This window comes from Lichenostomus cassidix, chromosome 6 (genome assembly GCF_008360975.1).
Source record: "Lichenostomus cassidix isolate B80296 chromosome 6, HeHo_3.0, whole genome shotgun sequence".
Lineage (NCBI taxonomy): Eukaryota > Metazoa > Chordata > Aves > Passeriformes > Meliphagidae > Lichenostomus > Lichenostomus cassidix.
The window spans coordinates 5,362,025-5,382,894 of NC_139487.1; the positions used below are offsets into that span (position 1 = coordinate 5,362,025).

The following is a 20,870-nucleotide window of genomic DNA, read 5'->3' on the forward strand; positions in this document are numbered from 1 at the left end:
TTCTGTGATGCTGCTTTCAGAACACATAGAAAGACATGTCCTTCTTGTGTGAATTCCAGCCCTCAGCTGCTTTATGGAAGAAGGCTGGAGCCATCAGTACCCCCAGAAACCATTGTTCTTGTTCTGTTCCCTGCAACCCAGCCATGAGGAAATGACCAGCTTTTCTCTTTTTCATCTCAACCCAGGAATATCTAAAAATATAACCTGTGGAACTTGCTTCTTGAATTAATTATGCTTCAGGTAAAAATAAAATACATGTTCTTGGCCTTAATGAGGTCTGCAACTGGTTCTCCCTCCCATGGCACACATAGTTTTTAGGCAAAACTGGATTCTTGCTACATTTCAATAGGTCAGTACACCTGATATGGCTGAGTAAAACCACAGCTCTACAGCTCAATAATTTCGACCATTCTTTGAACCTAGAAAATAAGATATTTCAATCAGTACTTTTAAAAATTAAATAAATACCTGGTTTTTGGCACGCAAAGAGGGAAAACCTGTGGCAATGGCTGTAACACAAGATTTAAAGAGAAGACAGGAGTAGATTTTTACTCCATCCTTGCTGGAATTGACTTGCTGGAATAGACATCTGCCTGACAAATCTCCCAGAGAAGCAATGCAGGGAAAGCGAAGTCGTATCTCCTCATTCACTCTTCCTGTAATTAATTTGCAGCGTTATTACTAATAAAGATTATTCTGCTGTGCTAATGCCTAATCAGGGCACGGAACCAAGAACATATGGAGGGGAGCATGGTGCTAGGCACTGAATAAACACAGCAAAACAGGGCAGTCCTACCCTGATGAGTGGAAAGGTTTAGAGAATATGAATAAATATTCATTGCTTTTGGACACCCGTCAGAGACACCTTCCAAGTCTTCTCAGGTTCAACCACTACTATTGATGCAGCAAAAGAGAATCATGACTTCAACAGGGAGAGGAGGAGACTCCTAAAAACACACATCCTGGCAAAACAGAAACAGACTAAACAAGCCTCTTGAAGAAATATGAATTTGAGAAACTACCCTGATTTAAAAGATCTGGTTTTTTATCCTTCCCCCCACTGTGTGGACCTGTGGTACAGCAGGATGCTGGAGATACATCATGTGATAACTCAGGGACGCCAACGCTGTAGAAAAAGCAACACTACTGCAAGAATTAGAAAATAAACCTTGAGATTACAGAGAAAAAAAACAAGAAAAAGAATCCACAAGGTCTGGTCTAGTGCACAGTATCATCTATTAATGTGAATCATGACTTTGTGATCCTCAGAGGAGGGCTGATGTGCCTCTCCATAAATCAGGTCTTAAGGGTATATACATTACGAGCAAAGGACAAGCACCACAGTTTGCTTTCACATAATGATCCAGCAATGGCATTTAATTGAGCAGAATATAAACACCCAGGCTGGAATTTGGCCAGGACACTACATTTAACATCCTACTCTAAATAAGAAATGCCATATAGGCTGCAGCGTCCAAGCAGAGCAGAGACAAGCTAAAGTAAAAGAGCTCCTCTGATAATCCCTCTCACAACAAACTACACAGAATTTACAGCCCTGGGCAACATCAAGAGTTGAGTCCACCCTGGCTGCAACTGCCAAATGGGGTGGAGCCCTTGGAGAATCTTTGCTGTGGATGACAGCAATTGTGTTTGGTCTTGGAATGTCTCAGGTAAGTCCCCCAGGGGAAAAAAAACAAAACAAAAAACCATCTGCAAAAGGCCTCTCTTCCACCCTGTTCTGTTGGCCAGCTTCCCTTGAGTGATCACTGTGCTCTCAAATGAACTCACTCATAAATGTGACGACAGCCTCCCCATGTTTTGGATGTCAGACTTCAGGCGAAAGGAAATCAGGGTGTTTGGAAGGTTGTCACCTCATCCTCTGCCAAGGACCAGGAGAATTTTCTTTCTTCATTCTTTAGGAGTGGCCAAACCACTTTTGAATCGCACAGTCAACATGGGGAGCATGGCTGACTTGCCTTACTTTCCCCAGAATCAACCTGCACTGTTCAACGACAACATCTTGTGCAAATACTGGCAGGAAGTCAGCAAAAACATGACAGAGGGAAGATGTAAAATTCCCAGCACAGTTAAGAAAACTGGTTTGGGTTATTCTCATCAATTGACAGACTAGATCAGTAAGAGTGGCCAGACCTGGCTCTGGTGTGGAATAATCTGCCTGCATTTCCCACAAATGGTGTTTCCACTGAACAGACCCAAGACAAGACTCCCTTTGCCTTGGGTGTCTGTGTTAACCAGTCTGATTTCATCCATCCTGTCACCTGGTGCTGCCCTTGGCACAGCCTGGCTGAAGGTACTGTAGTACATTGTCCAGATAATTCCCCTCTTCATCCATCATTGTGAAAAGTTTTACAAATGTTGCAAGACACTCCAGGAATTCACACAAAGACCCCTGATTTCAATGGGAACTGGTGCACTGTGGAGTTCTCCAAATCAGATAATTCACATAATTGAAATGGTCTGCTTCTCCTTTTTTCACAATTCAGCATTCTTGGGAGACAACATTTTAATTTGTTATCTTCCTAAGTTTTTTATCAGATTTTCCTGTATTCTTCACTCCAGCCTCCACATAATTTTCTGATTAAATAACTGAAAACACCTGGAACAGACCACATCTTTCAGCATGTTCTCAGAGGAGCCCAATGACTTTGAAAAGCTCAGTAAGCAAGGCCAGAGCTTTAAAATTTCCATGTAGGTATTCACATTTCAGTTGGAATGTATCTGGGTTCATAAAAAAAATATAGGGAAGGAAAGAAATGCTGATTAAAAAACTCAGTTACTACCCACAGTTAAGGCAGAGACCACCTTTTACTTGTGTCTGGAATCACATCATATCTCACAGCTCTGCATCAGTCCAAATATACCTAATTTCTGGATCCCACGATTCTCACTGTCCATGAGTAGTTGGCAGTTGAGTCCTGGGTAAGAGCAGAGGTTTCAAAGAGCTATAGTAAGCAGGTCATTAATAATAAGAATAAATGCCTGAGACAATGCCTTAAAACAACCTTTCTCTAAAATTAATAGTGGCATAAATTTCACTTGCTGCAAATTAGAGACCAGGAGGTCCAAGAATGATCCATTCTCTAAAGCATTCTATTTTAAAGCAGCATAGATCAACACCATGAAATGACAATTCATGTACACTCTGAAATAACAAATATCTGCTAGGCTATCCCAGCTGCAACAGGCAACAGCATGAAACACTCTGGCACATTCCTCTTCAGGCTGGGGGAAGCTTTTCAGAAATATTAGTTGCTCCTGCTACTTCTTCCCAAGCCTTCCCACTCCTTTCAGGCTGCTCCCATGCATCAAACCATGTGCAATCACACATGTAATTCATGCACTTATCCACTGCATCAAACCATGTGCAATCACACAGGTAATTCATGGGCAGCTTGGCAAGGGCCCTGGGCAAAGAGCTTCTGTTGAACCAATCAGGAGATCATGAGAACATCCACCAGTCCAAAACCAGAACACCTTTTGTGTTGGTTTTGCTCTTCTTGATTTGGTCTTGGCTTTTGATGACGAGTTTTCGTGGTGGCAATAATGTTTTCCTAATCATTTCACTCTGCCTGGGAGATTAGTTTTTGTATTCAATTTCCCTTCCCTTGAATTAGAGCAAGATCTTTTCACCATGGCCATAGCTCTGTCGTTCTCAGACTCTTTAACCCCAGTCTGTTTGATTCCAGGGCTGAATATGACCCAGAGTCCACATTCCTTGTGACAACTGATAACCTCCTCCAGGCCACAGATAACTATTTGCCCACAGCAGTTTTCTCAGATATTCATTCCAGTACACTGACCACATGGCCATGCCCTTCTCCAGCAGCAGAAGCTGCAGAGCAATGCCAAGCTCAGATTCTTTGACCCCAAGGACTTCCATGGGAGATCCACACCACTCCTATTTTATTTCACAGGACATCACACTGGGTACACTCTGGGGCAGCTGAGTGACACAGGCCAATCCAGCAGGATTCAGAAGCTCCTGCAGAACAGGCTGAGTCGTAATGCAGCAAGAAGGGTTTGTGCCTTCAGACATTGGCTCAGTGGGTAGAAATTGCAGTGATATTGAGTAAATCTGCCCAGAAAGCAGAATGGGGAACTGTTACTGAGCTGAAGAAGCAAACATTTATTGACTTTCTGGGACAGAAAGTAAAGGATTTTTACAACCTGATAAGTAAAATTGTTCTGATTAAGGCTTAGAGTCTATAAATAAAAAAAGAGAACTAGCAGGAAACATAGAGCTTATGTCCTAAGAGGTCCTAAGAGGAGGGAGGGATGGGGAAGTCCATTACAGGATTGTTCCAAGAGCTTACTTAAAATATTCAATGCTGATCCCTCTGCCTTCCAGCTTCTTAAAAGAAATCACCTCTTACATCATGCCATTCAAAATGAATTATGCTTTCAATTTTCCTTATTTCCTGCTATATTCATATTAAACTATTACATTGTATGCAGGAAAGAATCCAGCAAAAGCAACTCATCTTGCTGCATACTAGGAATGGTTTTCTTCAGATGGCTTTAATGCTGAAGACAAAGGTCAGCATTTACCCCAAACAAAGCACTGGAATTTAATCTTTCCTCTGCTTGGGAGCAGCATGCTTCCACAGCCTTCACAGCCTTCTTCAAATACATTCCTACTGGAAAGCAGGGCTTTAAAAAAACTTTTATAAAGCTGGGTTTTTTTCCCTGAGAGACTTGAAGCCATGAATACTTTATTAGGGAGCTGCCAAGTTATCTGCAGAGGACCTCTACCACTTTACCTCTTCCAGAGATTCTTGTTTAATTAACGCATTCCACAAGCTGTAGGACTCCTCACAGCTGAGGATTTCTTCTGATCCGTGCTGGAGGATGAGGGCATGGACAGTTCAGAGCAAATCTTACAGCCCCCTGACCAGCTCTGCCTTGCATGCCAACTGCACAGCCTGGAAATGCATCCCAGAGCAACATGCGAAACCAGCAAACTGTGCTCTGGAATTGGGAAGGAAGGGGAAGACAGCTGGAAATGTGCATTATTTAAAATGCTGTAGGATGAGAAACAGATGCTGGCGTGGCATTTGTGGAGTTGAAAGTCACCCAGCTCACCCTGCCAGCTGGCAAGCCAGCCTGGTATCAAAGCCACAGCTATGCAAAACCAACCACCACAACTGGCACCCAGGCTGGCAGAGCTGGCCAAGGACCAACCACCATGGTCACTGGAATATTCCTTCTCTTGCCTTTGTACCTCCACCCTGGGAGGCACCAGAGCACAGACAGGAAAGTCAGACTGCACCTGCCTGGGAGATACACAGGACATCTCCCTTTCAAGGGCTATCTGTGCACTAAGTGTCACCAAGACTTCAATTTGCTTAAATGAAGGGTAAAAAGGTGAGGCAGACAAGCAAAAGGGTGTGTTCTCTCTCTGATTCAAATCTTGATGACCCACATCTCACAAGCAGAGCCTCCAGCTGAACTCCCAGTGCCTTCTCTCTCTGAGGCAGTCAAAGGAAAGGCTTTCTGATCCCTTCCCAATGCATGCTGTAAGTGGGTGAGTTGGCAGCAAGATGAGATTCCCTTCCTTATTGCTGCCTACCAAAAAGGGAAACCCTGGAAAACCGCCAGATCTGAGGACTTGTTAGGGAAATACGAGTTTGTTGATGGGAGGCAAAAAACAGATGAGGCAGAATTCCATATAATTCTGCCAGCTAAAGCATTGTTTTGACTTGCATCAGTAGAAGGAAGCTATCAGCTAATTTACACAAAGGATAAAGGCTTTTTGGGAGATGTGATTTAGCATCATCAGCCTCCAGCAACGAGTGAGACAGAAGGCTAAAATCATAGAATCATTGAATAGTTTGGGTTGGAAGGGATATTTAAAGGTCATCTAGTCCAACCCCCTGCAATGACCACTGGGGTTTAGGAAAAAATTATAATCTGTCCTTGGGGGTGGAGAAGGACAAGTTTTCAATGGTCTCATATGAACAAAGAGAAAATAAAGGAATATCCTGCCTATGCAATGAGTTACATTGAGCACTGATGGAGCTCTCTATAGATTTCAAGCAGTCTGTAGGTGCTTTACTAGGAATTAGTTGTAGGTGATGCTTACTTTCCATGTAATTAACGGTGCTATTGAGAACAAAATCCCATCCCTTTTTCCTGAACCGGGATGGCAGGTCTCCACCAGAGCTCCTGCAGGATTTGGAACAGAGGCCAGCCAGTGCCAGAAAACTTGCGAAAACCACACGGCTAGAGGGTGGATCCACGTCTCCCCTGTCTCTGTGCTGGCCTGTTGTAATCCCAGCCTGGACTAGTGCACAGAGCCCTTTGCAGAGCACAGTGGGAGTAACCACAACCTTGGGTGACCTTTGCGTTGGCAGCTCCTCTGCCGAGGCTGAAACTTTGCATTGCCTCCTTTCACGCCTGAAGATCTCACCTAAACAAGCTGATTTTTAGCCCATAAGAAAGGCCCTGGCCCCTGAGGAGACTTTGATGTCAATTCTAAAAGAGACATTTGTCCCAGTCATAGGACTTGGGGCTGTCCATGACAAAGAACAGGGAGAAAAGGCTGTAATTCTCCCTCGCAGCTCTGACCACTGATTCATAGTCACACTGGCATAGACAATACTGACACAGACAATATTTTTAGAAGTTGGTTGGGTTTTTTTTCCACAGAAGATAATGAGGTTACGGCGCCCCACGGACACCCACAGTCTCCTGGGCAGGGATGAAAGCAGGCTTAGAAGGAAAGAGTTTCTACCTTGGAGGAAGAAAGCCTCCATGGAGCTGAGGACAGTCATGAGGTCCACTCCCAGCGCTGGGGCTGCTTCACAGCTGCTCTTTTTATCCTACCTCTTCTCCTCCCCGGGCAGAACAAGCCTTGGGAATACTCCCACTGACTGTACCAAGGGGATGTATCTCACCCCCAGCTCACCCATTCTCCTGTCCTGCTATCTCCATCCTCCTTGGGCACAGACCTGGGCACACTGAGGCCTCCAGGAGCCAGCAGTGCTCCTCCCTCCCCAAGGACAGGTTTGTTCCCTGTCAGCAGCAGAGAGGTCCTTCCCAAAGATATCCCACCTTGTTTCCCATGGTCAGGCTTAGTAGCTCATCCAAAGAGATCTGAAAAGGAAATCTGAAAAGGATCTTGCTTGAAGTGGCAGGGCTGCCAGTTGGCTTTGGCTGTTTGAGAGCTGATCATAATAAATCTGTCACACTTTGCTACATTAAATCAAATATTCCCTGACATTCAGTAAGTTCCCCACCACATATTCCTCTCTTTTTTATTTCAGAGTCAGTATTGTACTTTTGCAGGGTGTCCCTACCCAATTCTCAGACCTCTCTTTAAGCTCAGTGTGCTGAAGTCACAGCTCATGAAACAAACTATACCCACACTAAAAGGTCAAATGCAACCAATGTGGTGCTCAAGTGCTGAATGTTGTTTGGACTGATCAGAATAGTTCTGAAGTGACTTACACCAAATTCTTCCTGTGCTCAAAACCATGTTTCTCCATAAGCCATGTTTACAAATGCCAAAAATATTTTGAACCAGAAGTTATGAAAGCCTGAAAGCACTTACTTATAGAGAGCTGTTTCAACACTGCAAATACTTGTATGTAGTTGAGCCAGGTCCTGTTGCTCATGAGAACAGCCTTTACCAATCTGTCAACACTGACCTAACTTGTCCAAGAGAGAGCTCAGAAAATCAGTGTGACGTGGAGAGACCTTCAAAGTGCCACTGTGCAAACAGAAAGCTGGTGCAGGGCTGGAGGATGGTGAAGTCTGGCAGGTACAAAGAGGTTTGTAACCATCTGCAGAGATTATATTTTTGTGTGTCACTTAATGCTACAGAGACTTCCCATCCTTTGAAATGAATCAATAGTTTTTTCTGGAATGGTAAAATTCTTCACGTTTTTCTTAATATCCTAAATGGAATTGTAATGTAAATGTCTTGGTCCATAACATATTTTTTAAGAATTGTAAGAGTTCAGTCTATTTGTTGAACCATTTTTGCACTGAGCTTTACCAATTCCATAGGGAGTTCTGCCACAAAATCAAGTATCAGTCCTGCCCAAACTTGTGAGATTTTTTCACAGTTTGCATTACACTATCCTGCTCTATAATTTTTTCCCTTCCTTATATTGGACTTTCACTCATGCTTTCTATTAGTTCAGCTAAGAGACAGCAGTTTAGGGCAGAGAGTATTTTATTTCACTTGTCTTAGAATTCCCTGGCATTAGTTTAGCATGGTAAAAATGTGATTAATAAGTAAATAATAGTACTGGCACAACCAGGAGCTCTGTTCAGAAATAGCTTCATAGCTTCTGCTTTGATCCTGCCGAGTGGGGTTCTATTTTAATAGCAATATTTATCAGAATTCATGGCCATGCCCTGATTTCTCACCTACAGAGCACAGAGAAATATTTCCAATTATCACTTCCAAGTGTTTTCAAAGCAGCCTGGAGTGATTACCTGAAAAATAAATGGAATCTCTCAATGACTTCAGGATTTCAGCCAAACCACTGAAAAACTAGGCTTGTGACATTCCACATGTGAATTCCCTCATGCTGCCTTGAAATCAGAATTTAAAACTAGGTGTGGGATTATCTTAAAAACACTCAACTTCTCTTTTCCTTGAAAGCTGGAAACCATGAGCACAAGGACAACAATGGGCCATATTTCCCAAACTAAGGCACTTCACCTGATGGATTACTGTTCCCAGCAAAGCCTAAAACAAAGCCCAGCCACAATCCTAGAGGCCTCTGTAGTGACCAGCAGAAGCCAAGTCAAAATAACACTTCCTCTACCAGCTACTCCAAATGAGTTCTTTTCCTCAAGAAGCATTAACCTAGACTAATGCCATCCCTCCCTAAAGCTTGAGTGCATCCCCAAAGGTGAGGATTTCAGGCTCTTCACTTCACAGCACCACTATAATGTAGGTCTGCTAGATCTTTTCTCCCCTTTTTCCCTCCCTGCAGTTCCCTCCTTCCATTATAGAAGGGCTCCTCTACAGTTTCATTTAAGGGCAACTTTTTCCCTAACTCCAGCAGAGCTGAGCAGAGCCAACCAAGCTTTGTTCTGCCACCACTTTCCCATCACTACCAGGAGCAAAGCCACAAGTGAGTCCTGCAGGGATTCTTATCCTGCAAGGTTTCACCATAAATGCAGCCCTACCTCTCATTCCCCACATCCAGCAAAAGCTGAATTGGTTTTAAAACAAATTTCCTTAACAACCAAGTACTACTATTTAACAGGACCCATGAGCACTTCTATAGCATTTTACAAATCACTGCATAAGTATTAATTAGACTTAATGACTCATATTACCTAATGAGATAATGAAAAACCCTGCAGCTCACAATATCTACTTCTATTTTCAGCGAGAGATGAAATGGATCTTGTAAAAGGATATATTCTCTTCTAATTCCTTTCCTGCATATCCCTGTAATAACGTTGGAAAGTAATTCGAAGTGTGTCATGGCAATTTTTTCCTTCTCAATTTGCAAAGGCTAATATAGTCTTTGCCACAAAACACAAATACAGAGGTTTAGTGATAATATTTGCTCCTTAGGAGGCTTTCTATTGAAGGATGGCTGGTGTGGGCTCATTTTTGGGTGAGGAGACACGGATTTGCTGCCCGTTCTTTAGGGAGAATAGCAGCGTCTTTCTTGCTTGCTTTCTGGGTTGCCCCTGCCAAGGTAATGCTTAATGGATTAAGTCTTGTGAAATAAATTCTGTAAATAGAACGTGGACTGAGATCATTTCAACTCATTTCCCCTGCGTCCCCTTCCCGTCCTGGAAGCTGTCAAGCACAAGCAGCCTGCAAGCAGCCTGTTCTCCCAGTGTTAGTCTTGAGTCTCACTAGATGCATAAAACAGCTTGTTTTTCACATACTTTCTGTGATGGCATTAAACAAAAATTGCAAGGGAAAGAAAAAAACCCAATCCTTCTCAATTTCACCCATAGCTATAAACTGGATACAAGCTAATCTTGCAAGGGCACCGAACATTGCTCTGTTTGTCCACATTAGAGCACTAGAAACCTGTGTTTATGATGGAATTATAGTTGAATCTGAAGGATTTCAAAGAAAGGAACTGAACCAACTGTGGGTTTGTAAACAAACAATATGGTTTTGACGTCAGCCATATCATTTCATGTGCTGGAACTGTTTCTATCATGTGGCCAGTTCCTGCCCCTGACGAGTATCTAATTTAATTTAGATGTATTCACGATACGGGACAGCACATCAAGTCCAAGAAACTACAGGGTAACTCTGCAGGAAGGTCTGTGCTGGAAAGATTGCATAAGCTGCACTTCTAAGGAGCAACAGAGACATTTTGGCTCAAGGAAGAGAGGGGAAAGTTGTGTCCACTGCAGAAGAAGGAAAAAAGAAAGTGAGGGGAAGGGAAGTGTACAGAGTGGGCACTATCAAGGGGAAAGGACTTTCTTCCTCCTTTGGAAATGGATCAGTTCGAGGTATTTTTCTGCATTAATGTTATCCAAAAAAGTCTGCATAACTTTTTCCAGAGCAATAAATCCTATCCACAGCTTTCAGCAGTCATTCCAATTTTGTTTTCAGTCCTCCCTGGGTTCCTCTCTCTCTGCTCTTTCTATACTGGTCCTGCAGACAACCACCATGGAAGACAACTCATCCTGGGAGATCTTCTGTTAGGTACCACTCCAGCATCCATGGGGTCATCCACAAGAAGCCCTTAGGTCCAGGTGAGCCCAAGGATGATGCAGAGGCCCACTGCCTCCCCTGAGCACCTGGGCTGTGAACAAACACCCCCAGGTGAGGGGCTGGCCCTTGGGTGATGGGAGAACAACAGCAAGACAGCTCTTGGCTACTGCTGACAGTCACTGAAATGTGCCTTATGTTGCAGGTATCCAAAGGTACCAATGTGGGAAAATTGCTTTTCATAGAGGGCATGATGCTGATTGCTGAAAAAACCCCACCTGGCATCAAGGGAATTTAAAGGGAAGCTGTGTGTGGATAAAAAATTCTTTTTGAGCCAACATGTTTTCCAGCTTGGCCCTTAAATGGTATAAATTTCTCTAGAAACTTATTTCCATTAACAGCATAACAATAATACTGTTTGTTGACTTATTTATTTAATTATTTTTGCTAGACAGCATTTTCTACTTCACCAATTCCAGTTCCCCCAGATTTCCAGAAAACCCAGTTCCTCCCAGAAGTGGTGTGGAGCTCTGTGCTGGGTGCTCAGCTCTGGCTGCACACACCCCACCAGCATCTCCCCAATACACACACCCTGATTTCTACACATTTGGAAAGAAAAGAGGAGACAAACTCTCCTTGCAGTTATTTCATGCCATGGAATCCTGACTGCTTGCTGAAAAACTATTTCCAGTAAAAATGAAAGGGTTTTTTCCAAGGAAAGCTAATGCTTTCTACCAAAAGAACATTTTTCAAAAACTTAAACTCTAGTTTTAGCCAAAAACACGAGACCAGCCTTAGGTGTAGGATTCAGACCAATACTACAAGACAATCACAGAAGTTATAACCAGCTGAGGTTGGTTATTTACAGTGGAAGGCAAGCTGCAATTCCTTCCTTTGATCTATTTGCTGGCTTCAGGATTACATTTCCCAACCATGCTTTTTAATCCCTGTAAACATCAGAGGTGAAGAATTTGGTGGAGAGAAAATTGGCTGCCTCTTTGTGTTTTTGATCAGAGCTGGCTTTGATGCCTTCCCTTTCCCAGCTCCAGTGCCTGAGCTTTAGATGTGACACCAGCACGTGCTCTCAGGCTCTGGGATCTGCACTTGGAGTGTAATTCCTTGCCTACATCTCCATTCCCTGAGGGGATGCAGCCCCAGGGGTGATGCCATTCCCAGTGAACAGGACAGGGTGCCACACAGTTATCTCACCATGGACAATGACAGACCATGGCCATGTTGTCACTCCATCTCTCCTGAGCAAGCCTGGAAACTCACACCTTGCTTTTGCAAGACCCCTCAGCCATGAGTTTCTCTCTGCAGTGCTGGAAAAGTATCTTGACTTCCTCTGGGGTCAAGGAACCCGAGAATTGCTGTTGGGAATTCATGAAAGATGTGCCAGCACTGAGCAGCAGAGCAGGGAGGTCCAAACCACCTCTGAATGAGACAACAGGGGTAGAGCAGGAGGCTTTCTGCCACAGGATGGAGCTCAGTGCAGGCTGCAAAGCATTTCTAGGAAGCTCCACAAATACTCGAACGTCTGGATCCCACTGCAGAGCCTCAATTGTGCCTCCAGGCAGATAAACTGCAAAGTGACTGGAAAAAGAATCATGTAGGTGAAGGTCTTGATCATGTCTGAAAAAGTACAATACCCAAAAGAAGTGAGGGGGGGAGTAAAGAGCCAGCTTTGGTGAAAAGCGAGCATGTGAACTCTGTGGCTTCGATTCTGTCCCACTTACTCTGCTCACTACAAAGTATTTCTTACAGAGAAATGTATTTTTAACAACACTGAAAAGAATGTGCCAGAATTGGAAGCTCAAGCTACTTTTACCCCAGGTAAATGGGATGCAAATGTCATGTTAAATGACAAAGATGAAATGGCAAAGGAAGGATTTTTTTTTTTTAAAGCAAGAATGACCAAATTAGTATTAGAGGGGCTGATCTTTCTGACTGTGAAGTCTCACGGAATACAAATATTTAACAAGAGAAATCCTCAGAGCTCTCTTCTATCTGAGCATTATGCACAACCAGAAACTGCTTTAGCAAAGGAGTTAAAAGTTTTCTGCAATAATGCAACAAATCACTCTATGCAACAAACACAGGCCCATTCTGTGGCAGTTTCCCCACAAGTTTCAATCTATGGGAGGAAAAAAAAAAAATCTTGATTTATTATATAGCATTTGGACACTTGCGAATGAAAATTTGCCAAAGATCAGAATAATCAACTCTTTCACCCAGGCAGTTTTTTTATGGAAGAAAAAAGCACAGAATGGGTCTGAGCAAAATAAATAAAACTTCCACACTTTTAACCAACAGAACCTTTTGCGTCATTCAGAAATATTTACAGACATCCAGAATCTTTTATCATCAAACAGACGGCCTGGCCTTCAAAATCACAACTTTTTCTGATATTTTTGTTCACTGATTGCCTTTAAACAAGCTGGTATCTCTAACTTGTGGCATCTCTTCATGGCAAGTCAAACGTAGGAACTTTTAAAGCTGCTCCTTGCTATTTTTTCTCTCTTCCCTTGAAACATATCTCTTCTGCTAAGCTGTCATCTGTGAGTTTTAAAGATAGCAGAACCCCATCTCCAGCAGCATCCATCACATGAGTCATGGTAACTTCGCCTCAAACATCAGTTTTTATCAATTGACTCTGGTGCCAATATGGAAATCTTCCAACCTGGAAAGGGCTGGCTGGTTTAACACAATTAAATACAGCCAGGAAGAGGGTTGCAAATGGAAACATGCATTAGCCATTCATAGTGTACAAGCCTCTCTCAGAGCCCAGTAAAGTGCAGCATCCCTGCTTCCCTTGCTTATTTAATTAGCACACAATGAAGGCCACTGAATTTCCCTGCAAAAGGTGTTGCGTACTTTGGACAAAAAAGAAAGGGGGAAAGGAGTTGCTTTTAAGTGCAATCCAAAAAAATAGCTCCTTGGCTAAATGGCACTTTTAATAAAGATGTTTCCAGTGTTTGTTTATTTATCAAAAAGAGTGTTTCTCTCGGGTGTTTTCATTTTTATTTCTGTGCACAAGAAGGAGGGGAAAAAAGGACTTTACTAAGCAAGTCTTTCAGTGAGACACCAGATGATGGATAGTCAAACACAGAGTCTCCTGTAAACACAGAGGTAACCAAAAGGTATGAACTGACTCATAATTGTGTCAACACAGGTCGCAGACCCTTGGTTTATTTCAGCCTTCCTGTTTTTCACAGATTTCTTTTCACACTACTCTATTTTTTTAAGACACAGACTCTTTTCAGTACATCTTAGCGGGGTGCAAAAGCACACACGTTTTTACACCAAAATGTGGGCATCTACACACACATGTAGGCTGTGTTGCCACAACTACAACAGCAGCATTTTCCATCCATTGCTTATGGCTGCATTAAACTGAGCTGTGCAGTCCGTGACCACTCTAAATCAAAAAGTCCATCCCATTCCTGCCTCCAGCCTTTCCCCAGAGGCTCTTGGGAAGCATCCAAAAAGAGGAATACAACAAAACCTCAACAGCCTGGTGCTCCAGTTTATCCAACCCTCTAAGGCTCGCTGTGATTTTTTTTTTAACCAAAGCGGCAAGACTCCGTCTGATGGAAAATGCTGGGAGGAGGACAGGCAGCAAAGAGGTCTGTGACAAGCAGAACCTGCCTGTATTTGTCTTGATCTCTAAACAAATTGAATTAGGTTCTAGCCTTTTCCTTGTATAAAGTTTAGAACCATGGTTTGGGTTGGAAGGTTGGAAAGACCATCTAGTTCCAACCCCACCCTCCACTAAAAGATCATCCAACCTGGCCTAGAAGGAAAAAGCTTTTCTGGGCTCTCTATTTCATTGGTATCACTGACTAGTAGGTTAAGATATTGTTAGGGCAGGGACTGATGTGCAGACACCCCAAAAGATTGAATCCCCTGCTGGTTCCCCGGCAAGTCCCAGAGCAGTTCAGCTGAAGGGCCAAGAAAGATGTTTCAGTACATTTCCTGCACCTGTGGAGACACTTCTTGTCTGAAATCCTGAGATCCTTTTAAAAGACTTGCAGAAAATAACAAATGACACACCCAAGGTGTGTCAGACACCCTGTACAAGCAAGGAGAAGCTCAGACAACTGTTTGGATGTTTCAAATTCAGTGAGATTTACTGAAAAGGATAGAGCCAGCAAGGACAGGTGAGCAGTGCCTCATTCCTTGTGTAATCACATCCAGCTCAGTGGGAAAGCTACTCAGCGAAAATCAGAGTCACAGAACCAGGATTTGGGGCTTATTTACCACCATGGAAAAGGCAGTTGCTGAAATTCCCAGTCAACAGGTAAGCACTGTAGTGACTAAAACTGAATCCACTCAGAGATCCCACAAGAGCTCTTGCCTGGTTACATCACCAAATCATTCACCAAAAAAATGCAAACCAAATTACATTAGGACAAAGCTGACACACACAAAAAGCCAGAAATAGCATTTCAGAAACAGAAATCACTGGCAGACCAAATTTTTTTCAAACCACTCATTTTGGGATAGCATACCTTTGTAAACAGAGTGCATTTTATCTGGAGCCATTTTCCCCTGCAGAAACCAAGGCTCATAGAACAATGGGGAGAATTCCCTTTGCAAATTACAATATTTTAAGTCAGATTTGCTTCCAGCAGGTTCTGTACCTTCAGAAATTGGTCAGGCTTTGTATGTTTGTCAGCTGGGGAAAACCTACGCTCTATTCTCCTGCCTCCCTTCTTTTCTTTACCTGCTTTTAGCTCCACAACAGAAGACGAAGGCAGAAAATTTTAGTGAAGGGAGACCATGAAAAGAGTTTCAAAACATTCCACATATTTTCTCTGCATAAACATGCTCTGGATTTCTAATGTAAACAGTGCCAGGGCACTGTCACTCAGACACCAGGAGTTCACCCAAGTTAGACAAATTATGCTGCCTGTTATCTCAGTTGTTACAGATTCTTGCCTTTCATTCATTCCTTGCCAGTGGCTGGATTTTGTGTGTAGGGGAGAAAAGGAGCCTCAAATGCTGAAGTTAACCTCTTGTGGTGAGACCAATAATCGTGGGCTTTCCAGTGGAGAATGCAGAAGGAGATAGCTACTGGCTTTGTCTGCCAAGGCAGCAGTCAAAAGAATGCTGAAATTTGGCAGGTGAGAGCAGAAGAAATGCAGTGCTATGAAAATGGACATTGCAAGCTCTTTTCCAAATCTGCAGCATTTGGCCCACATCAATAAAACAGATTAAGTGAAAAAAATTTCTACATGCCCTGTAAAAAACCTCCATAAAGCAGTGTTGTGGCTGTGAATAGAGGATGGAGCTGCTGAGCAAACCTGCCTGGCAGAGGCAGTGGCTGCTGCTTCTAACATCATATCCAGACTATAATTAATACAAACCTTCAACTACAGTCTGCAAGCCTCGTTTCCTCCCAGATAAGGAGATACTTATTAGAAGGGAATGCAGGATATGATGAAGGGATTAATTTCTGAATGTGTTTTTACAGCCACACTGTATGAAAACACCTGTCCCATATGCCAGGTCTTGTCCAGCTGTGAGGACCCTCTGGGTCCTGGAGCCTTTGTATGGAAAAAAAAGGGCCTGGAAGTTGCCAGCCCAAACCCTGCCTTGCAAGAGCATCATTCCAGTCCCTCCTGCCTGGCCCACAGCCCCTTTTAGGAACAAAAACCACTGAGTTTACATGGCAGCACCATGGGAGGAATGTGCATTGCCTGCCCATCTATAAACTGATTCCCTGTAATGATGAATACCTTTAATGCCATCCTAATGAGTCACTTCTGATAGAATGCTTTATTTATGCAATGCTTCCAAAGAAGGGAAAAGCTCTTACCTATTGTTCTTCGGAGATCTTCACACTGGCTAATGTGAGGGAATTTCAGGATTTCCTTCCACTTTTTGCTTTTGCCTTTGCGTTTCCCTCCACCCCCTGCAGAGAGAGAAATACCAGGATTAGATTACTTTGGGGTCACAGTTCTGTCCAGAGTTTACCTGCCCAGTCACAGTCCTTATGGATACCATTAATAATTACAGCTGAGACATTGTGTGTTGATGCACAGGCAGATCTCCTGGAAATGTTCAAGGAAAGCCAAGATGGGGCTCTGAACAACCTGGTCTAGCAAAAGAGATCCCTGCCCATGGCAGGGGGGTTGCAAATAGATGACTTAAGGTCCCTTCTAAGCCAAACCCTTCTATGATTCTATGAGACACATCAAATCTGAGCTTGTTTGGGTTTAAACATCCCAAGGAGGTGGCATCTGGAAGAAGGTCAGCTTGCTAAAAGTTGGGAGTCCAGGCTTGTGGCCCACCAGGTCCAGTTTAGATGACAGTGCTGCCCTCCAGCATCACCTCTGCCCCAACCAACAGCCATTCCACTCGAGTCAAATAATCTTGTAAAATTACAGCTCACACCTTTTCAACACAGATATCCCCCTTCTGGTTTTGGGACAAGCCCTGATTCTGTCCAAAAGGAGTGGTGAACACTGAAGATCAGAATTCAATTCCCACCATGCCCTCCCACCCCTCACATTCCATATCCTGCCAACAGGGCATTACTGCTGCTATTACACACTCTGGTCACTGCTGCTTCCACAGGAGAACTGGGGGAGAAAATCAACAGCCTCATGAGGAAAAAACCTCATATTTGGTTCTTTTTTCTGTTCTGCTTGGAGAGGCTGTGCAGCCAATGGAGGAGGAGTATCCCTCTGGGCATGAAAGCCCAGATGCAGACTGGGATTCTCCGAGTTGCTGTATTTACTGAAATTCACTCCCTGCACACAAAATCTGATTCACATGAGTCTATTTTACATGCACTGGCACGCTGAGTGACTAATTCAGAGCTGAGTTAATTTTGTAGAGGGGTTGGTAGAGGCACAATTGCAGAGTGAGGCTGTGTTGGGTCCTGCATGGCATTGCAGGCTAAATTAGGAAAGCACTGACTCAAAAGGCAGCAGACCACCAGAGAGAAAACAGGAGCTGCAGAAAAAATTACAAGCATTGCTCTCTGTGGGAAATTTCTGATTACACAGTAGCACCTTTGGCACAGGAGTGCTTCTTTTGTATCTCACATTTATTCCTTTGCTTTTGGTGGCCAATGGTTTTGTGATCGAGTCTGCCTTGAATTATCTTAAACTTCTTATTGGCAGGAGCTGCTTGCATTTCTACAGTATGCAATGTAGAGCAGAGATACCTGCACTGACCATAGAGGAACCAGCTTGTTTGGACTATCAGAATTACAGCCCTGCTGTCCTTTCCAGGAACTAGACAGCAGCAAAGCACAGAGAGTTGTGACTGCCTCCACACCACACAGCATTATCTAACACAGATGTACCCTTTGGGTCTGTAATGAATTCTGCTTCACCCACCCCTCTTCACTACATCCCAACCTCTGCTGAAGTAATTTCCTTTCCCATCCTCTGACAGCAGCAGAGAGCCTGTCCTGCTCTCTTGGCCTTGCATGCTGAGGGCCTTAGGTGGGCTGCAAGGTGCTGAGCAGCATTTTGTGGGCTGGGGTGAGCACTGTGATCATCTCTTCACAACTCCTGGCTCTGCTCTGGCTGCCAGTGGCCACAGGGGTTGGACTCAGCAACCCTAAGGCTCCCCAAAAGCCCACTCCTGCAATCCTGCACAGTGGGTCCTGCATGCCAGGCTGCCACCTACACTTGCTTCTCTTCTCCTTCTCTTCCAGGGGTATCTTCCTTCATTCTCCTGCCTTTATGTCCCATCACACTGTCCTTACACTTCTCTGCACCCTCCCCTCACATACTCCTCTGGGGAATGATCCTTCCGCCCTGAATTCTTGCTTCTTTCTCTCTTACAATCATTCTCTCTGGCTGCATGTTCTTCTCTGAACCATTTCTTCCCTGAACTCTTCTTCTCTTTGTGTTTTCCCCCACATTCATTTATCTTACAATCACAGAGTCACAGAATGTGCTGAGTTGGAAGGGACCCATCAAGACCATCAAATCCAACTCCTGGCCCTGCACAGGACACCTCAAGAATCACACCATGTGCCTGAGAGTGTTGTCCAAATGCTTCTTGAACTCACACAGGTTTGGTGCTGTGACCCCTTCCCTAGGGAGCCTGTTCCAGTGCTCAGCCACCCTCTGGGTTAGAAACCTTTTCCTGATATCCAACCTAAACCTCCATGTACAAACATGTGCCACCCATTTCTGGCTTGCTGTCACTGCAGAGACTCTCTCTGCTCTCACCAAGGGTCAGACAGAGGTGCTGCTCGGGGCAGGCAGAGCTCCCTGCTCTGGGGATGACCAGCTGCCTGGGCAGCAGTGCCTGCTTGAGCAGTATTTCCAAACAGTTCTGGACACAGGAGGCAGAAGTGGTAAGCCAGGTGAAACCATCCTTTAGGCTGCATCTGCTCAACACTGGTACATCTTCACCCACGGAAGGTCTACCCTCTAGGCACAAGCACTAGAGATTCCAGAGCACACCTGCTTCCCCAGCCACCTTTACAGAAGTCCTCCCCAAATGGTTGTGTCTTTAGCAGCATCAAGCAGTGAAGAATGTTGCAAAATAGCCCTTTGCTCTAAATGACAGCTCTGAGATTTGTGCAGAGGTGAAATTATTCTGCTAAACTAGGCCAGAACATTTTTAAAACCCATTCAATGCAAAATACATATTGATGTATTTACATTGGATGATGTATTTCTGACATTAAATTTTCATCAAAACTCGAGAAGGGCTCTGTGGTCCCCCATTAAAACCGTGATCAATACAGCCAGCATGTTCTCTTCTCTTTTGTGGCTATCCTCCAAAAATAAGCAGCCTTGCCTGATGAATCATTTGCTCTTAGCTGAGCGTGAAGTAGCGTTACTGCTTTGCTTGTGACGTCTTTATGTTAAAGATTCTGATCAAGTGCTTTAATCGACCTGACCTTTCCGCTCTCAGCTTTTCTTGTGGAGCCAGCAGTGTTTGCTGGCTCCAAACGTTAATTCTGGGGGGGTTTGAAGGACATAACGCAGTGAGACAGCTGAGACAGAGTAAATTGTCTAGCAGAGCTAAAAGCTAAAAGGGGAGGTTTCTCTCAATAGGTCATGGTGCAGGTTGCAGAGGGAAGCTTTTCACACATTGCCTTGATTGCTGCCTTTGCATCCTCTATTCTGTACAGGAAGATTTGCATTCTTCAAGGCAGCTTCTCAGGGCAGGACTTGACAGGTGTGCCACGTTTTAGATGTGGGTTCCACCACGTGGTGCTGGAGGTTCTGACTGCTTTAAAATGTTGGTTTGCTGCTGATGATGAAAGGTGAGCTGCCATCAACAGCACGAAACCTCAGCCACACTTCCTTGCACGCACTCAGCAACTCAGCACTTGCAAGCTGAGGGTTGAAGCTAATTCTCTAATGTGTCAACCACTCCTGCAGGAAACAAAAGCGTTTGCTGTACGTCTTACCTACTGAAAAATACATGGCATTTTTCACATCGTCTTGTGATGCTGCATGGCAAAGCTAGCTCTGATCTCAGCCTGCAAGGAGAGACACATAACCAGAGGCACACATGTAAAACATGTGCAAGCAGGAGCTACCCTTAGCCTAAAGAGCCTACTTTTTTCTCTCTCCATTATTCAGTATATACTTACTCACCTAACACTGAGAGGAGACAGGAAAACACCTGCACATTATTAAGCCAGTGAGATATTAACTGGCTTGTCCAAAATTACATGAGAAATCAGAGACAGAGGATGGAGCTGAAGATGAAGCTGGAGAAGCCAAGGCTTTGAGCTTGTAAATTCTGCTAAAGACAGCATCAAGCCATGCTCCTGCTCAGATGATTGAAGATTATTCACAACACAGAGTAAAACATATTGTTGGATGAATTTATTCCAGCACCATGCCTGTAACATATTCCATTTGCCCCTCATGCCACTATGTAAGGCAGATTTTAAGCATGGCTAAGGCTTCCTGCTGCTGCTCTGTTCTTGCCCAAGTTGATAAGCCAGCAGCACACCCCATGCTGCCAGGCCTGGCTAATCCAAGACAGCCAAATATTTCATTCAACTGTATTAATTGCAGTCTAATTAATCCACAGATCACTTGAGGATGACTACAGCTTGCATCTTCCGTTTCACAACAATACCCAGGTTGTCATCCAAGGCCTTCCCAACCAGAGCACAGAGCTCTGTACCCTTGGAATCCAAAGCCTTGATTGCACAGTGAAAGTAGTGAAACAAACTGCAAAAATGTTAAAAGTCAGAAAA

The 20,870-nt window shown here is 43.9% G+C and overlaps 1 protein-coding gene across 2 annotated transcripts in view; it reads right to left on the bottom strand.

The window, feature by feature from the left end:
• GRK5 (G protein-coupled receptor kinase 5) overlaps positions 1 to 20,870 on the bottom strand; it is a 151,589-nt gene that overhangs the window by 73,209 nt on the left and 57,510 nt on the right. For both annotated transcript variants that reach the window (XR_014853130.1, XM_085064717.1), the window contains exon 2: positions 16,494 to 16,589. Coding sequence is in view for 1 of the 2 variants with exons in the window: in XM_085064717.1 (XP_084920843.1) it covers positions 16,494 to 16,589 (96 nt within the window). In the remaining variant the exon portion in view is untranslated. The remainder of the gene's footprint in view (positions 1 to 16,493; positions 16,590 to 20,870) is intronic.